Source organism: Protomyctophum bolini, assembly GCF_963924005.1.
Source record: "Protomyctophum bolini genome assembly, chromosome: 7".
Taxonomy (NCBI): Eukaryota; Metazoa; Chordata; class Actinopteri; order Myctophiformes; family Myctophidae; genus Protomyctophum; species Protomyctophum bolini.
Window position 1 is genome coordinate 19,889,891 of NC_137868.1, and position 18,078 is coordinate 19,907,968.

The following is an 18,078-nucleotide window of genomic DNA, read 5'->3' on the forward strand; positions in this document are numbered from 1 at the left end:
GATATAGGACAGGGGCTTTCATTATACACACAGTCAGTGCACTTGCATTGCATTTACTTAAGTCTCCTCCAACCTGTATCGGCCTATTCTCCTCTCCGTCGGTCTTCTCTCTAATAGTCACTCATTGTTCCCTCCCTCCCTCTTCTTCCTCATCCATCAGCCCAATGGCACAGCATTCTCATTCACAATCAATTATAGGGCACATGAATTATGGTGTAATTAGATGTTCTATCTGTTCACCCATCAGGCAGCAGGGTCCTTCTTGTATTTAACTGTCTTCATCTCTGCTGTCGGGCAGAGATGTCCAAAATATTAACTTTTCAGTAAAATTAAAGAAAAAAAAGGTTTTTAGAACTGCCTCATCAAATGTATTATGGAGACTTACTAGAATGTGTCCCTACATTACCTCAGGTCTTTTTCCATCTGACTGTCATTCTAATCAACGGGGGGGACAAACCACAAGTTAGGTGGTTTGACTGACAATTTGATCGATTGATTAAAAATCACACGCTTGTGTGAAATGAGCGGTGCATTGCATCACGTGACGTCACAATGATGACATCTGATGTTGTCAACATCATGACGTCACATACATGTTGTGCTCAAACGGACAGACGTACACACAAAGCTGTGCATTGCAGAATGATACAGTTCAAGGAAAGTACTGGTCAATACATAAAACCAGAAAAAGCACTAAGACTTGTTTACATAAGCGTCCTCTATTCACAATTCATCAAAACATTTAAAGACATAGAAATATACACTTCTATGCTAAAAATAAATAATCATATACACTGTTAGAAAAAAAGAAAATCGTGTACAGTATAGAAATAAAGAGGGGGGGGGGGGGACTATTTCTTAAGGATCCAATGGAGTAAGAAGGTTGTCGGATGCTCTTTTCAACTTAAATTTTATTCATTTTTCATGAACAGAAATAGACAAGGACATACAGAAAGCATAAAGACAAACAATTGAACATTACAGTATTTGTTGTCAACTCAGTAAATAAAAAGTAGAAACAGTAGATAAATGCTATAATTGTAGGAGATCACACACAGACAGGATAATAATAAAATGCAAACAATATGTGAGCGTACACACACACACACACACACACACACACACACACACACACACTCCCACTCCCACGCATACACCCCCACACACTCTCACAGTCATACACACACCCACACACAATAATATTGGACAGTAAAGTACCGTATATAAAGAAAATAAATAACAACAGTTACCATCCCATCTATGGGGTCACCCTCTAGAAATATAAGCATCTATGTATCATAAACATGAGTATTTGTGTCAAGGATTCAAGGATCATATCTTTTGTTTACATTCGGAGAAAAAGAACAAAAAACAAAGCAAAACAAAAGCCAAACATTCTGGTTCCTAGCTCACCTGTTGTTCAGTAGTATAATCAAACCATTTTTCCCATTTGTTTTCAAAAGACTCTCTTCAATCTCAAATTAGCAGTCATTCTCTCCATGTTGAATATTTCTGAGACTATCTGGAACCATTCATCTATGGAAGGAGGATCTACCTGTAGCCATTTCCGAGTAATGGCTTTCTTTCCTGCAGCCAGAAAGATTTTCATCAGATATCTGTCACTTCCCATAATTTCATCTGGTAAATCTCCCAAATATAGCATCAAACAATAATCTAATATTTGAAAGCCCAGAATCTCCTGTAATTTCTCTGTGACATTTTTCCAAAAGGTGAGAATTTCAGAGCAACCCCAGAAAACATGATAGTGATTTACATCTACCTCTCCACAGTTTCTCCAGCACAACTGGGATCGGATGCTCTTTTTAATACTTTTCCTTGGTTCAGTATTTGTAAAAACCACACACATACGAAAAGAGTGTTCAATAGCACTGATGTATTGAAAATAAATACATAAATAAACAAGCCAAAATGTATTAAATGTTAATCAATTAATTACCAGCTGCATTATTGTTATCTATAAGCTGCAGAGTGATGTTGCGTGGCGTCCATTTGACGACTTCTCTTTTCGTGGTTTCCTAGGTGACCACGTGTCTGTCAGCGGTCCAGAGGGTCCGTTCAGTCTCCGCCCTCTCCGTGAGGTCACACACCTCTACCTGTTGGCCGCCGGCACGGGGTTCACGCCCATGGCTCGACTGATCCGACTCACCCTCCAGGACCTGGCCACAGTAAGGTGGGTGATGATCTACTGCATTTAGACTCACCCTACAGGACCTGGCCACAGTAATGTGGGTGATGACCTTCTGCATTTAGACTCACCCTCCAGGATGATTAGCTTAATGTTAATGTGCAACATTGTTTTCTCACTCAACAGTAAACAAACCAAAATACAGTATAGGTATATGCAGGGTATCTGCACATCTCTAAAGTGATCATTTAAGGACTTTTAAGACCTTAATACCAAATTGGCCAAATGGTCAAAACATTGTGGAAAATAGACGATCTACAAGCTCACAGTGCCTTGCAGTGGGAGGTGTTGTGAGCTTGTAGTTCAGCTATTATCACAATATTTATCTGTGGAACTAATTAATATTTTATTTTCGTGTCCGGACAATTTCTTGACCCATCCCACATGGGATTATCAGACACAGCAATTTAAAACAATAACAAAACAAAAACAAAAGAACATACAGGTGTGTAGCCAGCCAGCAACTCATTCAGAATACAGACAGTAGTAGTTTTTGATTGATTGATTGATTATTTTATTAGACAATAACAAATGCAAAACAGTACATGGTACAGTCAAAGCACATTTATCCAAAAGGATAGCACCGAAAAAAAAAGACCTTGCGGTCTTGTTTCCATTCGGATCCCATGCATTCATTCACAAAACAATGTTGACAGTAATCGAGATACCTAAAAAACATGAAAACTATTTACAGGTGTAAGTACCAAAAAATCTAAATACAAATAAATCACTCAGAGGGGGATATGGGGAGGTTGGGCAGTCATCTTCTCTCCTTTTGACCCGCTGACATTGATAAAACTAGAACTGCACTCTGTCGAGTGCATACTTGCTTGTTGCACACTAGTAGGCCATAAATGGCCAACTAGTGCGCAAGCAGAGCGCGCAAGTACTTTCGACCGCTGTAAACTGTCAAATCTCAGTATCTCTGTGAAGGAACGTTTGAAATGTATAATTATTAGGTGTAACTATTTGCTACCTACCTACTTTATGCATATAAACACCTAGTATTATTAAGTATGGTTCAAGTTTATATCTATATAAGAAATACAGTTTTATCGATGTAGATATATTCTGGATCCCTTTTTAGTTTTTTAAAGAAAAATAAATCATTGATATGTGATGAAAAAAAGGTATATAAACTGAATTAAAATATGTTATACAGTATAATTATTCTGTAAATGTGACAGCCGTCCCGCCATTTGATGCGTATGCAAGAAAAACAGCAAATCTGTGCCTGGTTTGCTGGGACCAGATTACACAAATGCCCATATTTCTTACGTCATCATTGAGAGCTAGTCATACATATACACACCACGTACTCTGGTCCCAGCAGATCAGGCACAATTTGCTATTTTATTTTGACTGATTATGTGTATAGTATACGTATGACTAGCTCTAAATGATGTCGTAAGACATACGTATACATATACTATATAGAGTATGTAGTTGTAATTTGATTAGCGGTATACTGTGGTTACTTTGTGCCAAAACGTGACAGCCGTCAACCATTTGATGCGTATGCAAGAAAAACAGCAAATCTGTGCCTGGTTTGCTGGGACCAGATTACACAAATGACCATTTTTCTTACGTCATCATTGAGAGCTAGTCATACATATACACACCACGTACTCTGGTCCCAGCAGATCAGGCACAATTTTCTATTTTATTTTGACTGATTATGTGTATAGTATACGTATGACTAGCTCTAAATGATGACGTAAGACATATGGTCATTTGTGTAGTCTGGTCCCAGCAAACCAGGCACAGATTTGCTGTTTTTTTTGCATACACATCAAATGGTTGACGGCTGTCACATTGAAGAGACCGGGCGAAATTATTACTTGCGCGCTCTGCTTGCGCAAGTAATAATTAAAGGAAGTCAGTGATTTGTTTGTTTTGAGGGAAGGGGGCAGTGGCAGTGCTGTGGAAAGTGGATTTACCCATATTTGTTCTATATGCGGGTGGCACCAGATCATTATTTATACTCCCTCTAGTGTTGTGGCTGTGAGAGTTGCTCACCTTTGTGAGGTAATCGGCTAAGTAAATGGGTACTGAGGGCACAGAGGGCAGTCAGCCCCATTTTCAACTGCTTGACTCTGTCTTCTACCTGGAGCCATCCTATGCCATCAAAATGTGTTGCATAAAGGTGGGTCGTGGGCTCTAGGCCTAGGAGGAGTCGGATTAGTTTGTGCTGAGGTTTGAAGCTTAATTTTTTGTGACCTTGGGATGTTCGAGAACCAGGAGGTACAGGCGTAGTCAAATATGAGCTGAATAAGAGCTCCAGCTAATGTCCTGAGAGCCCTCTTGTTTACAAAGGAGGAGATTCTCCCCAAGAATCTTGTTCTTTGATTTACTTTTTTTATTCGCCCTTGTTGCCATGCCTTCACCTGTCAGCTTGTTGTCCAGGATACAGCCCAGATATGTAATCTCTACTTTACTGGCAATTATATAATGTCGTTTTTTTTTTCTCCAGAAAGATCAAGCTGATGTTTTTCAACCGACATGAGAGAGACATTCTGTGGCTCTCTGAACTAGACGACCTGGCTGCTAATGATGAGAGGTAATTTGTTGTGTGGTTCCATGTGTGTGTGTGTGTGTGTGTGTGTGTGTGTGTGTGTGTGTGTGTGTGTGTGTGTGCATGCGTGTTTGCAGTCACATAGCCGGGAAGTCTTTGAGTAATATAATATGTGGCGAGCTACTGCTGTTGTGATTGCCAGTGGTGGTACTGTTTTAGGTGCCCTCGTGTCAAAAATAAAAGTTTGCTCTGGACAAACTTTTATTTCCCCCGCTGGTGCCATTGTGTCTCTGCTGTCTCAGACTCGAGTGTGAAATCGTTTTTCACACTCGAGTGTGAAAAAGGATTCTGAGAATAGAATACACCTCTGCACTCAAATGACCATGTGCTGTGTGCTGGCTATTTTCTCACTCTGGTGATATTGTTGAGCCGTGCGACTTTTGCTCAATCTGGAGTGTTGCAACTTGCGAGTGTTCTCGCTCTTTGTGCTTTCTCTTTGTTCATTGAGTAAAAAATGTAAACCTTGAAATCAATTTGATTTAAAGTTTCTATTTGGGACCGTTTCATTTCTAAGAAAGCAAAGAAATGACTTTCACTCCTCTCTCAAGAAGAAATATTGTTCTTTTGACTACATTGCATTTCTAGGAAGGGTCTCTTGGGACCCAGACTTACAAAAGCATATATGAATGACCCGGGCCAACACTGAACCCATTTAGACCTGAGCTCGATTCTACAAAATGTCTTCTAAATCATGACAATTTTCTGAAAACCCTATGTTCCTATGGCAGTGGCTCTCAAACTATTTCATGCCAAGGACCCCTAGAATTATATGTATACAGTATTTGGCCTCCGACCCCCAAGATTTTGTTCCAGGGATGCAGAAACAAAGATTTGAGTTAAAAACATTCTCTTTGAAAGAATATATATTCTTCAAACATTCTGGATTAACAATGTTCTTACATTAATCTGATGTTTTAGCCAATAACCAGTACAGGTGAAAAATGATATAACTCCATCCAGAGCGCACTGCAGCTCCGACCGTGCGTACTGGGTCAAAATCGCTTATTTTGATCGATAAATCTTTTTTTTTCTTTTTTTCTGTCTTTCATAATGACAAAATGCGATGCTGTGTTTTGTCCCAAAGGAGCTTCTGTAAAAATGAGCGAATGAGCCTATGACCCAGCAGTATAAATTGTATTTCTGAAATTGCCTTATTTTTGCAATCCCAGTCCCATTTTTTATTCATGTGAATAACGTGACAGATCCTTAACCTCCTGTTTTCTGTATATTTTTATATTATTAATACAATCTTCATATTTTGCCAATTATTTGGGGGCCCACTTGCAGTATTGGTTTATTTACAGAGCTTGTAGATCTGCTCATTTCAAAATATTAATTGTAATTTCTATATTGCAGTATTGATACTTTAAACTAGTAAAAACTGAAACGGACTACTCATTCCACCACCGGTCTCCTGCAGGTTCCAGGTGGAGTATGTACTGTCGGAGCCGTGTGAGACGTGGACGGGCCAGAAGGGCCGGCCGGAGCAGGACATGTTGGCCCGGTTCCTCCACAGGCCCCACGACTCTAAGTGCTACGTGTGTGTGTGCGGTCCCACCGCCTTCACGGAGCTGGCGGAAGGGTGTGTATCACTGTGTTAACTTGTGTGTGTGTGTGTGTGTGTGTGTGTGTGTGTGTGTGTGTGTGTGTGTGTGTGTGTGTGTGTGCGTGTGCGTGTGCGTGCGTGCGTGCGTCCCACCGCCTTCACGGAGCTGGCGGAAGGTCCGTAGTTTTCAATAAAAAAGGTGTTTTAAACCACTCCGTCTCGGCGGTCAGGGTTGCGCAGCCAGTGGCACTCATTTGGGGAGACGAGAACAGATCCAAGATGGATGACAGATTCCGAGACAGAGTGGATTAAAACACCTTTTTTTATTGAAAACTACGGACCTCCGGGTTTCAAATGCTTGCCAGAGAACAATCCGACAGGTGGGGTGGCAGGATAAGCACCTTAGATTTTGCATGTTCAGAGCTCTCTGGAGGCAGTGGGGTTTCGATCTCACTACCATGGGTATTGAAGCCTTAAGGCTCATACATAGTCTGGATTTTCGGTGGTTAGGTGACCACCGAACTACAACATGACGTCACGAGCCGCGGTGAAGAGCAAACCACCGCCACCGCTCCAACCCTTCTCTCTGTTTTTAGCTCACCACCGGAGCGGTGGTCACCTCACCACCGAAAAACCAGACTATGAATAGGCCTTTAGACTCTCGTAGATTGAAAATGTCAGAATCGATAAAATAGATCTACGAGATGTACAGACGTACGTACGTACACACACACACACACACACACACACACACACACACACAGACTTGCATTTATTATTATAGTTAGATGAAGATGGTTCCCATGGTTCCCATTGAAAATCTGCAATGAGGTGAAGCACTACACATCAAAGCAAGCGGGCTGCGGGTCCCCTTCTCCGCTGGGAAGGTGATTATCTCGTATTGTACTTTATTAAAAGTCTGGGTGTGAAAATAGGCAGCACGGCCAGGGCACGCAACACAATTATTATAAGGGTTGCTCGTTATCGAGAGAGAGAGAGAGATCGTTATTTTTGAGAGAGAGAGAGAGAGAGAGAGAGAGAGAGAGAGACTGTTGAACACACAGCAGTAAACAGAGAGGGGGGGCATCACATTTATCTTTTCTGAGCTGCGCGCCTCACAAGGCTATTTTATTTTTGCTTCGTCTTTGCACAATGCACATACATTGTGTAAGAGCTGTTCTACAGGCTGACAACGTGTCCCATCTGTGATCTTGTACATCGCATAATGTAACTTATCTGCACGATACACCATCATATGACGAAAGATAATCCAGGCTTGAACCCATAGAGACAGAGACATATATTGAACCGCATCATCATCATCATGGCATGACATAATATTCTGGGCGCAACACTGTAGGCTACCAGATAATAAATTGTTTGTTGCAACGTTTTGGTTGCAACTTGGAGTAGGCAAGTTATAGCCTATAAAAGTTACTAAAAGTATATAAAATATATATAAGTATATAGCGTGTGTGTGTGTGTGTGTGTGTGTGTGTGTGTGTGTGTGTGTGTGTGTGTGTGTGTGTGAGATCACGGTCACTGAACAGCGGGCTGACAGCATTGCGTCCTCTCCTCCACTGTCTTTCTGTGAATCCAGATACATAAGGCTAGCCTATATCAAACATGTTTGAAAATTATCAGAGTGATCATGATCAACTCGGGACGGTTGGATCTTTGAACACTCACAGATCAGGGGGATCATCATCACTGCTGCTGCTCCACGTTTTTTTTGTGTGGATTTCGAATCTGCAAAATGCACGAAATAATAATGTGCTCTATGTGCAAACTCCTCGGCGCACCTTGGATATGAACGCCTTGGAGTTGGAGCGCCTTGAAAATGATAGGATTTAACTTTTATTCCGAATTAAAGGGGGTTAAACGTCCTCATGTAAACCTACTCTATGTAACATTTCATAGTGTATTCTGAATGGGCTCACTTTGTTAAAGGATAACTCCAATAGTATTCTCTCAAGACAGACTGTTGCCTCGCAACATTTGACGATGGGATTCTCAGATTTCTCCAATAGTGACTTAATAATTCACATCGCAATGTACTGAATTGCAATTACTGATGCAAAAACGAGCACGCCCGTTTATAATTTTTTTCCTGACAATTAAACTACGATACATTTGATTGATATTTTCCTCATCCACTGTATTTTTCTCCTCTGTACAGGTTTGTAAAACAGCAAGGTTTCAGTGTGGAGGAAATCCACGCTTTCCAGGGCTGATGAACTATAGTCACCTTGGGTTGACTCATAAAGAGAGAGTGATGGAGAGAGAGCCAGGTTGTCAAGTTCTGCACTAAAAGATAACTCAAAGGAACTTTTCTATGCACAGTGGAGTGAAAAATCCCAACTACAAAAACTCTAGTGTTACAGAGCAAGGATCCACCAGACATTAAGGAGTTACTAAACTTGAAGGTCATACTCATCCATGTTATCATGAGATGCAACCTCTCTGAGGAATCAATAAGGCCTGTCAGCCTCTGGTTTTGTGGACACTCGGCATTGCCGGCAGTGACTTTTCCAGGGATCAAAGATTTGCTTTTAGAAGATCATTTGGTGCAGACAAGCCTCCTGACGCCACACTTAGCCTTCGACACAGGAGCTGTTTCAAACTCGGTCCTCGATGACCTGGATGTTTAGACAGGCTCCCTCTCTAATTTCCTGCTTCCCAAAAGGGATTATTGTTTTTCAGCTAGTTTGAGCTGTCCCAGAGTGACACGAAAGTGGGTTTTCGTGGCAGACTGATTACCTCAGAGGACCTACAATTTCCTTTTCAGATGCTGAAAGACCAACTGCATGAATATCACAGCTGAATCATGCACACCGCAGTCTAACGGCTGCGTGTACTCAGGTTAGAGTGAGTGATACAGGTCATTATGGTAGCCTCTGAGCACACAGATATTAGAAATGGTGCTGGTTAGTTTCTTTCTTTTTTCCTCCGTCAATATTTCAGCATACCTCCCAACATTTATTCGTATTTAATGCATTCATGCAATCAAGCAGTAATTCCATCTGCCATGTCACACTTAACGGGAGATTTATACTTAGTTCCGCTGACAGCTGATCTACACGTTGCAGTGTGTAAATTACTGGAATAGTCAGGGTTTTGGTAAAAGGCTCTTCAGGTGCATTTCTTAAGGAAGAAATTATTATTCATTATTAACGATAAATTATATAATTTTGTTTTATAATCGACAGTGGTGAAACCATATCATTGGGATCCCTTTCAGAGGGATTTGATGAATGATCCCATCAAAATCCATCTGAATATACAGGGCGTCATGTTCAACAAGAAACAAGACATGTTTACAGAATGTTTACAAAACATCATTCATCAGTGTGGATGCTCATACTATCATTATAATATTAGAAAAAATCAGAGAGTGGATGTTTTTGTCTCCCTCGGAGACGCACACATCTTTTTGATTGTCCCAAATACATACTGAGGATGCTTTCAGAGAGGCTGTTAATAGTATTGGTAGGGATGTCCCGATCCCGTTTTTTTGCTCCCGATCCGATTCCGATCATTTGATTTTGAGCATCTGCCGATACTGATCTTTCCAGATCCGATATTTATATTTTATAGAACACGTTTATGCCATATCACAATAGTACAATATCCCAAATCACAGACAATTTCCAGTCTAATATCATAAGGATATAATATTGATACTGGATGTCCCGATCATGTTTTTTGGCTCCCGATCCGATTCCGATCATGTGAAAATGAGGTGATTGGCACCGATTTCCGATCATCCGATCGGGACAACCCTAGTTAATGGGATATCGTTTTCAGGCATAATTTAAGATGTTTGAAGAAGGCTTCTGTAATGTGTGAAGAAATGCATGATTTACTGCCAGATTCTTTTGTTTAGTTTTCTTTATATTTTTTCAAGGAAAACTATGTGGAAAAGATTTCTGTTTTATGCTGAGAAGAGGGCTGTCCTCTCTGTCTGCCATCATGGGATGGGCAGAACATTGCACTGGAAGACTTTAAACAGTGGTTTAACGTCTTGCAAGCTGTGTGTTTTTTGCCCAAAGAGATCCATATTGGGATTTTTTTTTTAGTTTATGACCATACTAGATCTGGGGGAGATTTATCAGGACTGTAAGTTCACTATTTCTGTTGAAAAATCTTCTATTACTGTTCTCTTGGATTTTAAGATGACGTTGCTATGAAACTAATGGGACATTTGCTGTAATGTTAGCTGGCTAACAAACTGCTCTATGAAACGCCCCCACTTTTGCCTGCATTTATTTGCCTTCTTGCACTCAATGATAAACTCTGAGCTCAAAACACACTGAAATCATGGTCTGATCAAACAATACAATTTGAAACTACCAGCCGTGAGTTTTCGTGTATGTGTGTATATATGTGTTGACAGTCTATGGTTGACATATTATGTCACTAATGTGAAGTGGTTTTTTAACTTCCTATGTTGACAGTTGATTTTGCCATTTTTATTAGGACTGGACTGGACCCACAGACTGCATCTGTGGATCCGGATCCAGATCTTTTAAAATAGAATCAATACAACTTGAAGTTAACATTTTTATTTAAAAAAACAAAATAAACAGTAGGCCTACTGGGTTTGGTGATGTTCTATTGTCTGAATCAACTTGGTTTGTGTTCATTTACGTGCTAAAAGAGTGACTAAATGAGAGCTTTCAATCATGTAAATCAATGAGTAGCATATCTTGAATTATCAATTTCTAATCAATGGAGCAATAGCAATTATTTTTGATTTATTGTCCACCTTTGGAGTTCCAACATGGCAAGGTAACTATACAACTCATTGACTAAAACCTCAAAAAGTGGTCTTGCCTATAGCAAATAACCGCACATATTACAAATACATAAATACCTACAACATTAACGCTCATAAGAGAGGCGAGAGGGAGCGGAGATAGAGGGGCGAGGGGGGGGAGAGAGATGCCCGGCCGCATTTTCCCGTTATTTGTGTCATGAGACAGAGAGGCAAAATTGCGCGCATGGACAAGCAGAGGTGACAGACAGCATGGGCAGAAGGTTCCTATAACGACAGACACGGGGAAAGGATTTATGCATGACCATTGCATTGTGTCCACAAACTTTAGGTGCAAGATGCTCTAGTATATAGTTTAAGTGTTCGATCATCTTTCTACTGAGATGCCTGATTTGAAACAGCCGAATGAAACCACCGCGCCTCCCAATTCTGAGTATGAATGGAGATATGAATACTATGACTACGGGGAACCCATATCTTTTGAAGGACTCAAGGCGAATCGATGTAAGTATCACATACGCCGCCACAAAAAAAAAGCTGCATGCCCAACACCAGAAAAAGTTAGCCTTGGATCAATTAAGACTGATTAGATTTATTATATATATATATAGAGAGAGAGAGTTTTGTTTAAGCAAAACAAAAAGGTAGGAGCGCACACCAAAAGTAGGGAGGTGCTGACCACGGGAGACAACTTTAAAATAGAAAGGAGAGGCATGATACCCTGAAGAAGGCAACTTATTGTTTGTCGAAACGTTGGTAACCCAATAAAAAGTATGTTTGGCATCGTGTCTATAGAGCTGCTGTGCGACCTCTCCTTTCCTATTTTAACGAATTTTGTTTAGAATCGAATCAAAAGTCATCTGATAGTCTTGGTGAGTGAATTTCAACCGTTGATTTTATTGTTGTATTGAGTCATGAACTGTATAGCTTGTGTGTGTGTGTGTGTGTGTGTGTGTGTGTGTCCCCGCAGGCACACCTTCGCGCACAGCCGCGTCAGAAGAACCTGACACCCGACGTCAACCCCGGCTTTTTAGACAGCTGGTGGATGGAAAAGAAGCTCCACCTCCGCGGCTGACTGACGCGACGGACAGATTCCCGGAAACGCTCTCCTCCGCGTCAGTCAGCCGCTGAGGTGGAGCTTCTTTTCCATCCACCAGCTGTCTAAAAAGCCGGGATTGACGTCGGGCGTCAGGTTCATCTGACGCGACTGCGCGAAGATGTGCCTGAGCCCTCAGTGTGTGTGTGTGTGTGTGTGACTGTGTGTGTGTGTGTGTGTGTGTGTGTGTGTGTGTGTGCGCGCGCATGTGAGACTGTATCACAGCATCTGTTCATTCAATGAATGCAGCACATTGTGTCAAATTGTCAATACAGTCAATACAAGTTGGGTGATCTTGTTATTAACACTTGTTAGCACCAGCAGTGGTGGAAAGAATAAGGCTACCCCCCACACACACACACACGTATCTTTATTATACTTTGCTTGAGTAAGAATTGGGTAGGCTATACATTTAAGTCTGATAATGATGTATACCGTGCATGTTCAAATCATGTACACTTTACATTTACTTAAAAGGATCCCTGGCTAATACGACAAATATGTCTTAAAACATTATAATTGCCCTCTAATACTAAAAATAAATAAAAACACCTTAAATATTTTATTTCTTTCATAAATAGAGAATCGTTCACTCAATAGGGACTGCTTCTGTCGCAAGTTGATGATGTCATGTGTGGTCCAGCTCTATGGAATTATGGAATGCACGTGCCAATACAAATGTTTTAAATATTGATTTGATGATATTAACTTTAGGAAGTATTACGTTATTTGTATTAGCATATGCATTCCATAATTCCATCGGGCTAGACTACACATGGGCATATGACATCATCAACCTGCGACGGGAGCAGTCCCTATTGAGTGAAAGATTCTCTATTTATGAAAGAAATAAAATATTTATGTTATTAATTTGTCATTTTAGTTATAGAGGGCAAGTATAATGTTTTAAGACATATTTGTCTTATTAGCCAGGGATCCTTTTAAGACCATTTTTCTATAATGTTTTTCTTTTTTCCCCTTTTTTTCTACAAAATGGCACATTTTTACATCGAGACGCCCTGCACTCTTCTTGTATCCCGACCAAGGCGGACAGGACAGACTTCCGCAGCTTGTTTCTACAAAAACTACACATTTTCAGCAGACTGCTAAATAAACTGCTCTACATGAACAATGTTGGTGTTCAGAAATGGTATCTCAGTCAATGACATTTCCATGTAGGCCTACTTTGTTCTTGGTTTGGTAATGTTAGTATAAAGATGTAGAACAGCTTTGACAGTTAAGTAAACTTTTCAAAGGTTTTCACTTGCCACAAGCTGGTATAAAATGATGATATTATGTCATTTCTGACACTGCATGATACTGAGAGAAAAGTGGTAATGTTTACTTAAACATCTGAGTACTTAAGTTCTTACATCACTGAGCAGTTGCTGTGTAATCTCTCCTCTTTTGTTTAGACTCCATCGTGATTGGTTTCTGGGTTGGCCTGGCTGTCTTTGTCATCTTTATGTTCTTTGTCCTCACCCTTCTGACCAAGACAGGTGCACCACACCCCGAGTAAGTCTGCCCGTGGCTGCCATATATATGAACACATCATAACTTCACTCCTTCTTCACTATAAGGATGCCCTAAGTGATATTTTATGATTAAAACAAAAACAATATTGTGTTTAAAAATATACCGGACCCGGTATATATTTTCTATATTGTGTTCAGTAACAGGGGCCTTCCCATTTATCCAGCTCTTTAGCAAACAGACAATTCATTTTCAGGTGAGTTACACATGTTCATGCAGTCAGGAGAGAGAACCCCTAATATCATTTATCAGCTTGTGTTCCATTTCCACTTTTGCCTGCTTGTTTATTTGTTTAGTAGTCCCTTCCCATTTTACGTGTTCATCCGTTATGAGTTCTCCTGATTGGATGAAATTGACATCCCGAGTCCAGACCATTCTGTTTAGTAAAGGGTTGGTTGGTTGTTGGTTTGAGAGATGGCAAGACCCCAGTTACTGAACAAGCACTCTATAGCAGTGGTTTTCAACCAATGGACCGGGGCACCTACATGGATACCTGCAGGTACCATATAGGTGCAGCATGGAATTGTGGACAAAATCCTATCCAATGATAACGGGTCTGAGAGGCTAAATCTCATCAAATGGCTCAAATGCCGAATACATAATGGGTCTTGATATGAAAAGGGTTGAAAACCCCTGCTGTATAGCAATGCTTACTATATGGAAACGCTAATAGACTCATGTAGGACAAAGTATGGGCCAATTGTGTGCATCCATTATATATTCCCTACAGGCTCACGACATGCTGTTAAGCAACACTATTTGCTGTAAGACCAATAATACAGTTCTTGGTAAGCGATTCTTTAATTCAATACTAGATTTCAGCACCATGGACAGAGTCATCAGAAAGCAGTGCTGTAAATGGCACTTGAGGCTCACGCACGCACGCACGCACGCACTCACACACCGAGAGAGAGAGAGAGAGAGAGAGAGCGCACTAGTAACTGCAGTATTTCACTCGGATTGATTGTTTGAAGTCTGAGAGTACCTCCAAACTCTGGAAAGCAATATTCTACGCTCTCTCTTTCGGTCTCAACCTCTCCCTTTACTCTCTCTCTCAATTTGCCTCCGTCTTTTCGTTCACTGTAAATGATTGTTGATGATTTAATTACGAGCTTTGAGTGCACCATGTTCAACAGAGAATGACAAGATGGAAGAAGATGAGCTACTCTATTATACTGTAGAATATGTGACCAATTGTGACCGGGGCTGATTCATTGGATTGTTTTTCCATTTTCGTTTTTTCACGTCATATGCAAGCAGGGAATCATAGCTTCAAATTGGCATATTGGAAATATGGCTCATAGAGTAATGTCTTACAGAAAACAGGGAGTTGAGAAAACAGGCTTGAAAGGTCAATTTCTGTGGACTCTTAATATTCTCGAACAACTAGCTACTGTACATCTTTAAGCATTTATTTCATATTTAGTATTTCAGCTCTGTTTGCCTGTGCTATTAACTAATTTTGGATTAAAAAAAGGGGGGGGGGACAGTTTTTCTCCTCTGGTGAAAATAAGCTGGAGAATGCACAGCCCCTCAGTCTCCTCATATACGAGACAAAGCCTCTCTTAGATGGCTACGCATATCTGTACAAAGTTACAAAGCTACACAGTTATCGTAATACAAGTTATTTGTGGTGTGATTTGTAGCTTTGTAACAAACGTCAGATGTTTTTGTTGCCGTCCTCCATTGAAAATACATGCATCTGCCAGTGTGTGAACACAGCATGACTCCTTTTCATTGGAACACCCACTTCTTTCTAGGTCTGTCATAACAAATTCTCAGGGCAAATTACTTTAACAAAATAATTTGTCATCTGGGATTCAACCACCACCTCGTCGTGTTCTATTCTGTTTTCACAGTAAAGCGTTCAAGGACATCATTATTACAGGGTTAGTAGCAGTATTGGCTATTGTCTGAGGGCAGGATTAAAGCTCTGGTGGGCAGAACACTGCAAAAACAATGACTCATTATTTACAAATGTACTTAGCTGGCATTATCCATCCACCTGTATAGTCTCTCGAGACAGCATTGCCCAAATCTTTAATGATTTATCGGAATTGCCATTTTCACTTTTCACAAATTATTCCTACTGTAAATGGAACTGGTCAAAGCCTTTTTACGTTGCTGCGTAGTAGGCAGAAACGTAAATTGCAACTAAGCAAAGAACATGGGTACTATCTGGAACCCAACTCAATTGATTGAGGGCTATAGTTAGGTCCAGCTCTTATTCAACTTGCTCTTCATGGTGAATTTGAAGTTGAGATATGCTCATCTACTTGATTATAGAAGAGAGTTTGAGATACTAGATCCTAGAAATGACAGAGAAAGCTGACTAGACAGACACAGCAGGAAGAAAGGCTGTGATCATCGAATGCAATAACACTCGCATGACACGAGGCACAGTTATGTGTATGAAAATGAAGAAAGATTTTCTCACTCAGTCTTTTCTAATTCATTTCCTAAGTCCTTCAATGCCATTTTGTCCAGCTTTGAGGGTCTGTGTAAACACAAACATTGAAGACAAAAGTGTGTAAACACAAACATTGAAGACAAAAGTGTGTAAATACAAACATTGAAGACAAAAGTGAGGACGCAAATTGTAATTGGCCAGAATGAGATGTATGATGATAAGAGCGCCCCTCACTTCACACAGATGTAATGTTTACTATGCTTGCACCTCTTGGTTCTCCAACATCTCAATGTCACTAAAGATGTAGCGTCAGACTGTATATTATTGAGCTATTATTTGCCTAAAGCTATTGGTTGCCTAAAGCCCAAACCACACCAATGGGCAGAGACGCAACAAAACGGTTTTAGAGTTCGTCCCAGTGGTGTGATATGTCCTGTTGCACGTTGGCGCATGGTGGCGCATGTAGACGCAAGTCAACTCAAGTGATTCAATTGGTTCAATTCAATGGTTGCTTGCGTCACATGCACGCAACCGTTTGGTTGATGGCGACCCATTGGTGTGGTTTGGGCTTAACACTGCAACCAGACTATAGTAATGGCCTGACCTGAACTATAGAGCAACCCCAAAAACAAAAAAGTCATATAAAACACTGCTACTCGAGCCCACAACGTTTCTTTAGGAACAGTACTGGCACAACTACACTTGCAATTTCCCAGGACAGAACACCTGCACACTTTTGAGGTGCATGGCTCAACAATCCAAGGGGAGTGTGAAAATAGTCAGAACACAATGTCCTTTTCACAGAAAAGGACATTGTCTGTGGAGAGGCAAATACATGCGAAAAAAGACCTTTGTTTGCTGGCAATTTTCTCACTCTCTCTCAAAGTCCCCAGGACTTTTTTGTGTTGGCCTTAATGACCGACTGTCAAACATTAAGTCATTATTGCAATTTAAGCCACAACAAAGCATTGTCCTCTCTCCATGCAGAGCGACCGAGGCCTGTGACAAGCGTGCACGTCTGACCGGCAGCATAGAGGACCTCAGCCCTCCTGCCGACAACCCGGCTTGTCCCTCCCACCCGCTGCTGGACAATTCCCCTTTTCAGTGTTACGTCAGAGAAGAGCAACAGGGGGATTCGAGAACCCGGTTGGCCACCACAGCTGGTGCCAGGGCAGGGCCTAAGAGTGGACTGGGTCATGGTGGCTCCAACAGGCCCTGCAGCAGCTACGCAGAGGAGGCGGAGGGCATGGCCCTCCTGCATGTGACCACCATGTCAGGGAACAGGACAGACACGGAGACCATTGGTCACTTCAACATCCCTAACTTTGTGAACTCGCTGGGAGAAGATGACCTGCTCCTTGGGGAAACAGAACTGCCTATTGTGTTGGACGGTGGGTGCAGGTCGGACCAGTAAACTATGGCACGTTTCAAAGATTCCTTTTCAGGAAAACATGTCCACCGTAAGATGAACCTAAGTAGGCTAGAATGGGGTTGGTAGGTTTAAGTATGTAGGACTAGTAGCATGCCAAAGTTTGTGCTATTGCCATAGATAATGCATTGGGAGTTTAAGTTAAATAACTCAGAAACTTCAAAACATATCAAAGTAAAACGTTCCAGCATGTGTCTCCACAGTAAGCTGAATAATAAAAAATGTGAATGGAGTTTCTAGGTGAAAGTGATTTTTTGACGTGCCAAAATCTGCCATTGAGCCCCATGTTAAAAGTCTCAAATTTGAAAGCACTATATTTCTAAAACTATGACACCTTTCAAAGATTCCTTTTCAGGCAAACATGTCCACCGTAAGATGAACCTAAGTAGGCTAGAATGGGGTTGGTAGGTTTAAGTACGTAGGACTAGTAGCATGCCAAAGTTTGTGCTATTGCCATAGAGAATGCATTTTTTTTAAATCCTCAAAAATGATGAAAAACGGCGTGC

General features: G+C 41.0%; 2 protein-coding genes across 2 annotated transcripts in view; both read left to right on the plus strand.

Annotated features, from left to right (window-relative positions):
* cyb5r4 (cytochrome b5 reductase 4) overlaps positions 1-10,929 on the plus strand; it is a 30,419-nt gene extending 19,490 nt beyond the window's left edge. Inside the window, exons 13-17 of the mRNA XM_080767351.1 lie at positions 2,041-2,191; positions 4,680-4,766; positions 6,202-6,363; positions 8,507-8,569; positions 8,625-10,929. Coding sequence (XP_080623477.1) covers positions 2,041-2,191; positions 4,680-4,766; positions 6,202-6,363; positions 8,507-8,561 — 455 coding nt within the window. The 3' untranslated portion in view covers positions 8,562-8,569; positions 8,625-10,929. The remainder of the gene's footprint in view (positions 1-2,040; positions 2,192-4,679; positions 4,767-6,201; positions 6,364-8,506; positions 8,570-8,624) is intronic.
* Positions 10,930-11,487: 558 nt separating this feature from the next.
* On the plus strand, positions 11,488-17,557 carry mrap2a (melanocortin 2 receptor accessory protein 2a; the record flags this gene model as incomplete). The annotated part of the gene is made up of 3 exons (XM_080768227.1): positions 11,488-11,608; positions 13,616-13,715; positions 17,131-17,557. The coding sequence occupies 3 exons, from the start codon at positions 11,488-11,490 to the stop codon at positions 17,555-17,557; spliced, it is 648 nt and encodes a 215-aa protein (XP_080624353.1).
* Positions 17,558-18,078: the final 521 nt, after the last annotated feature.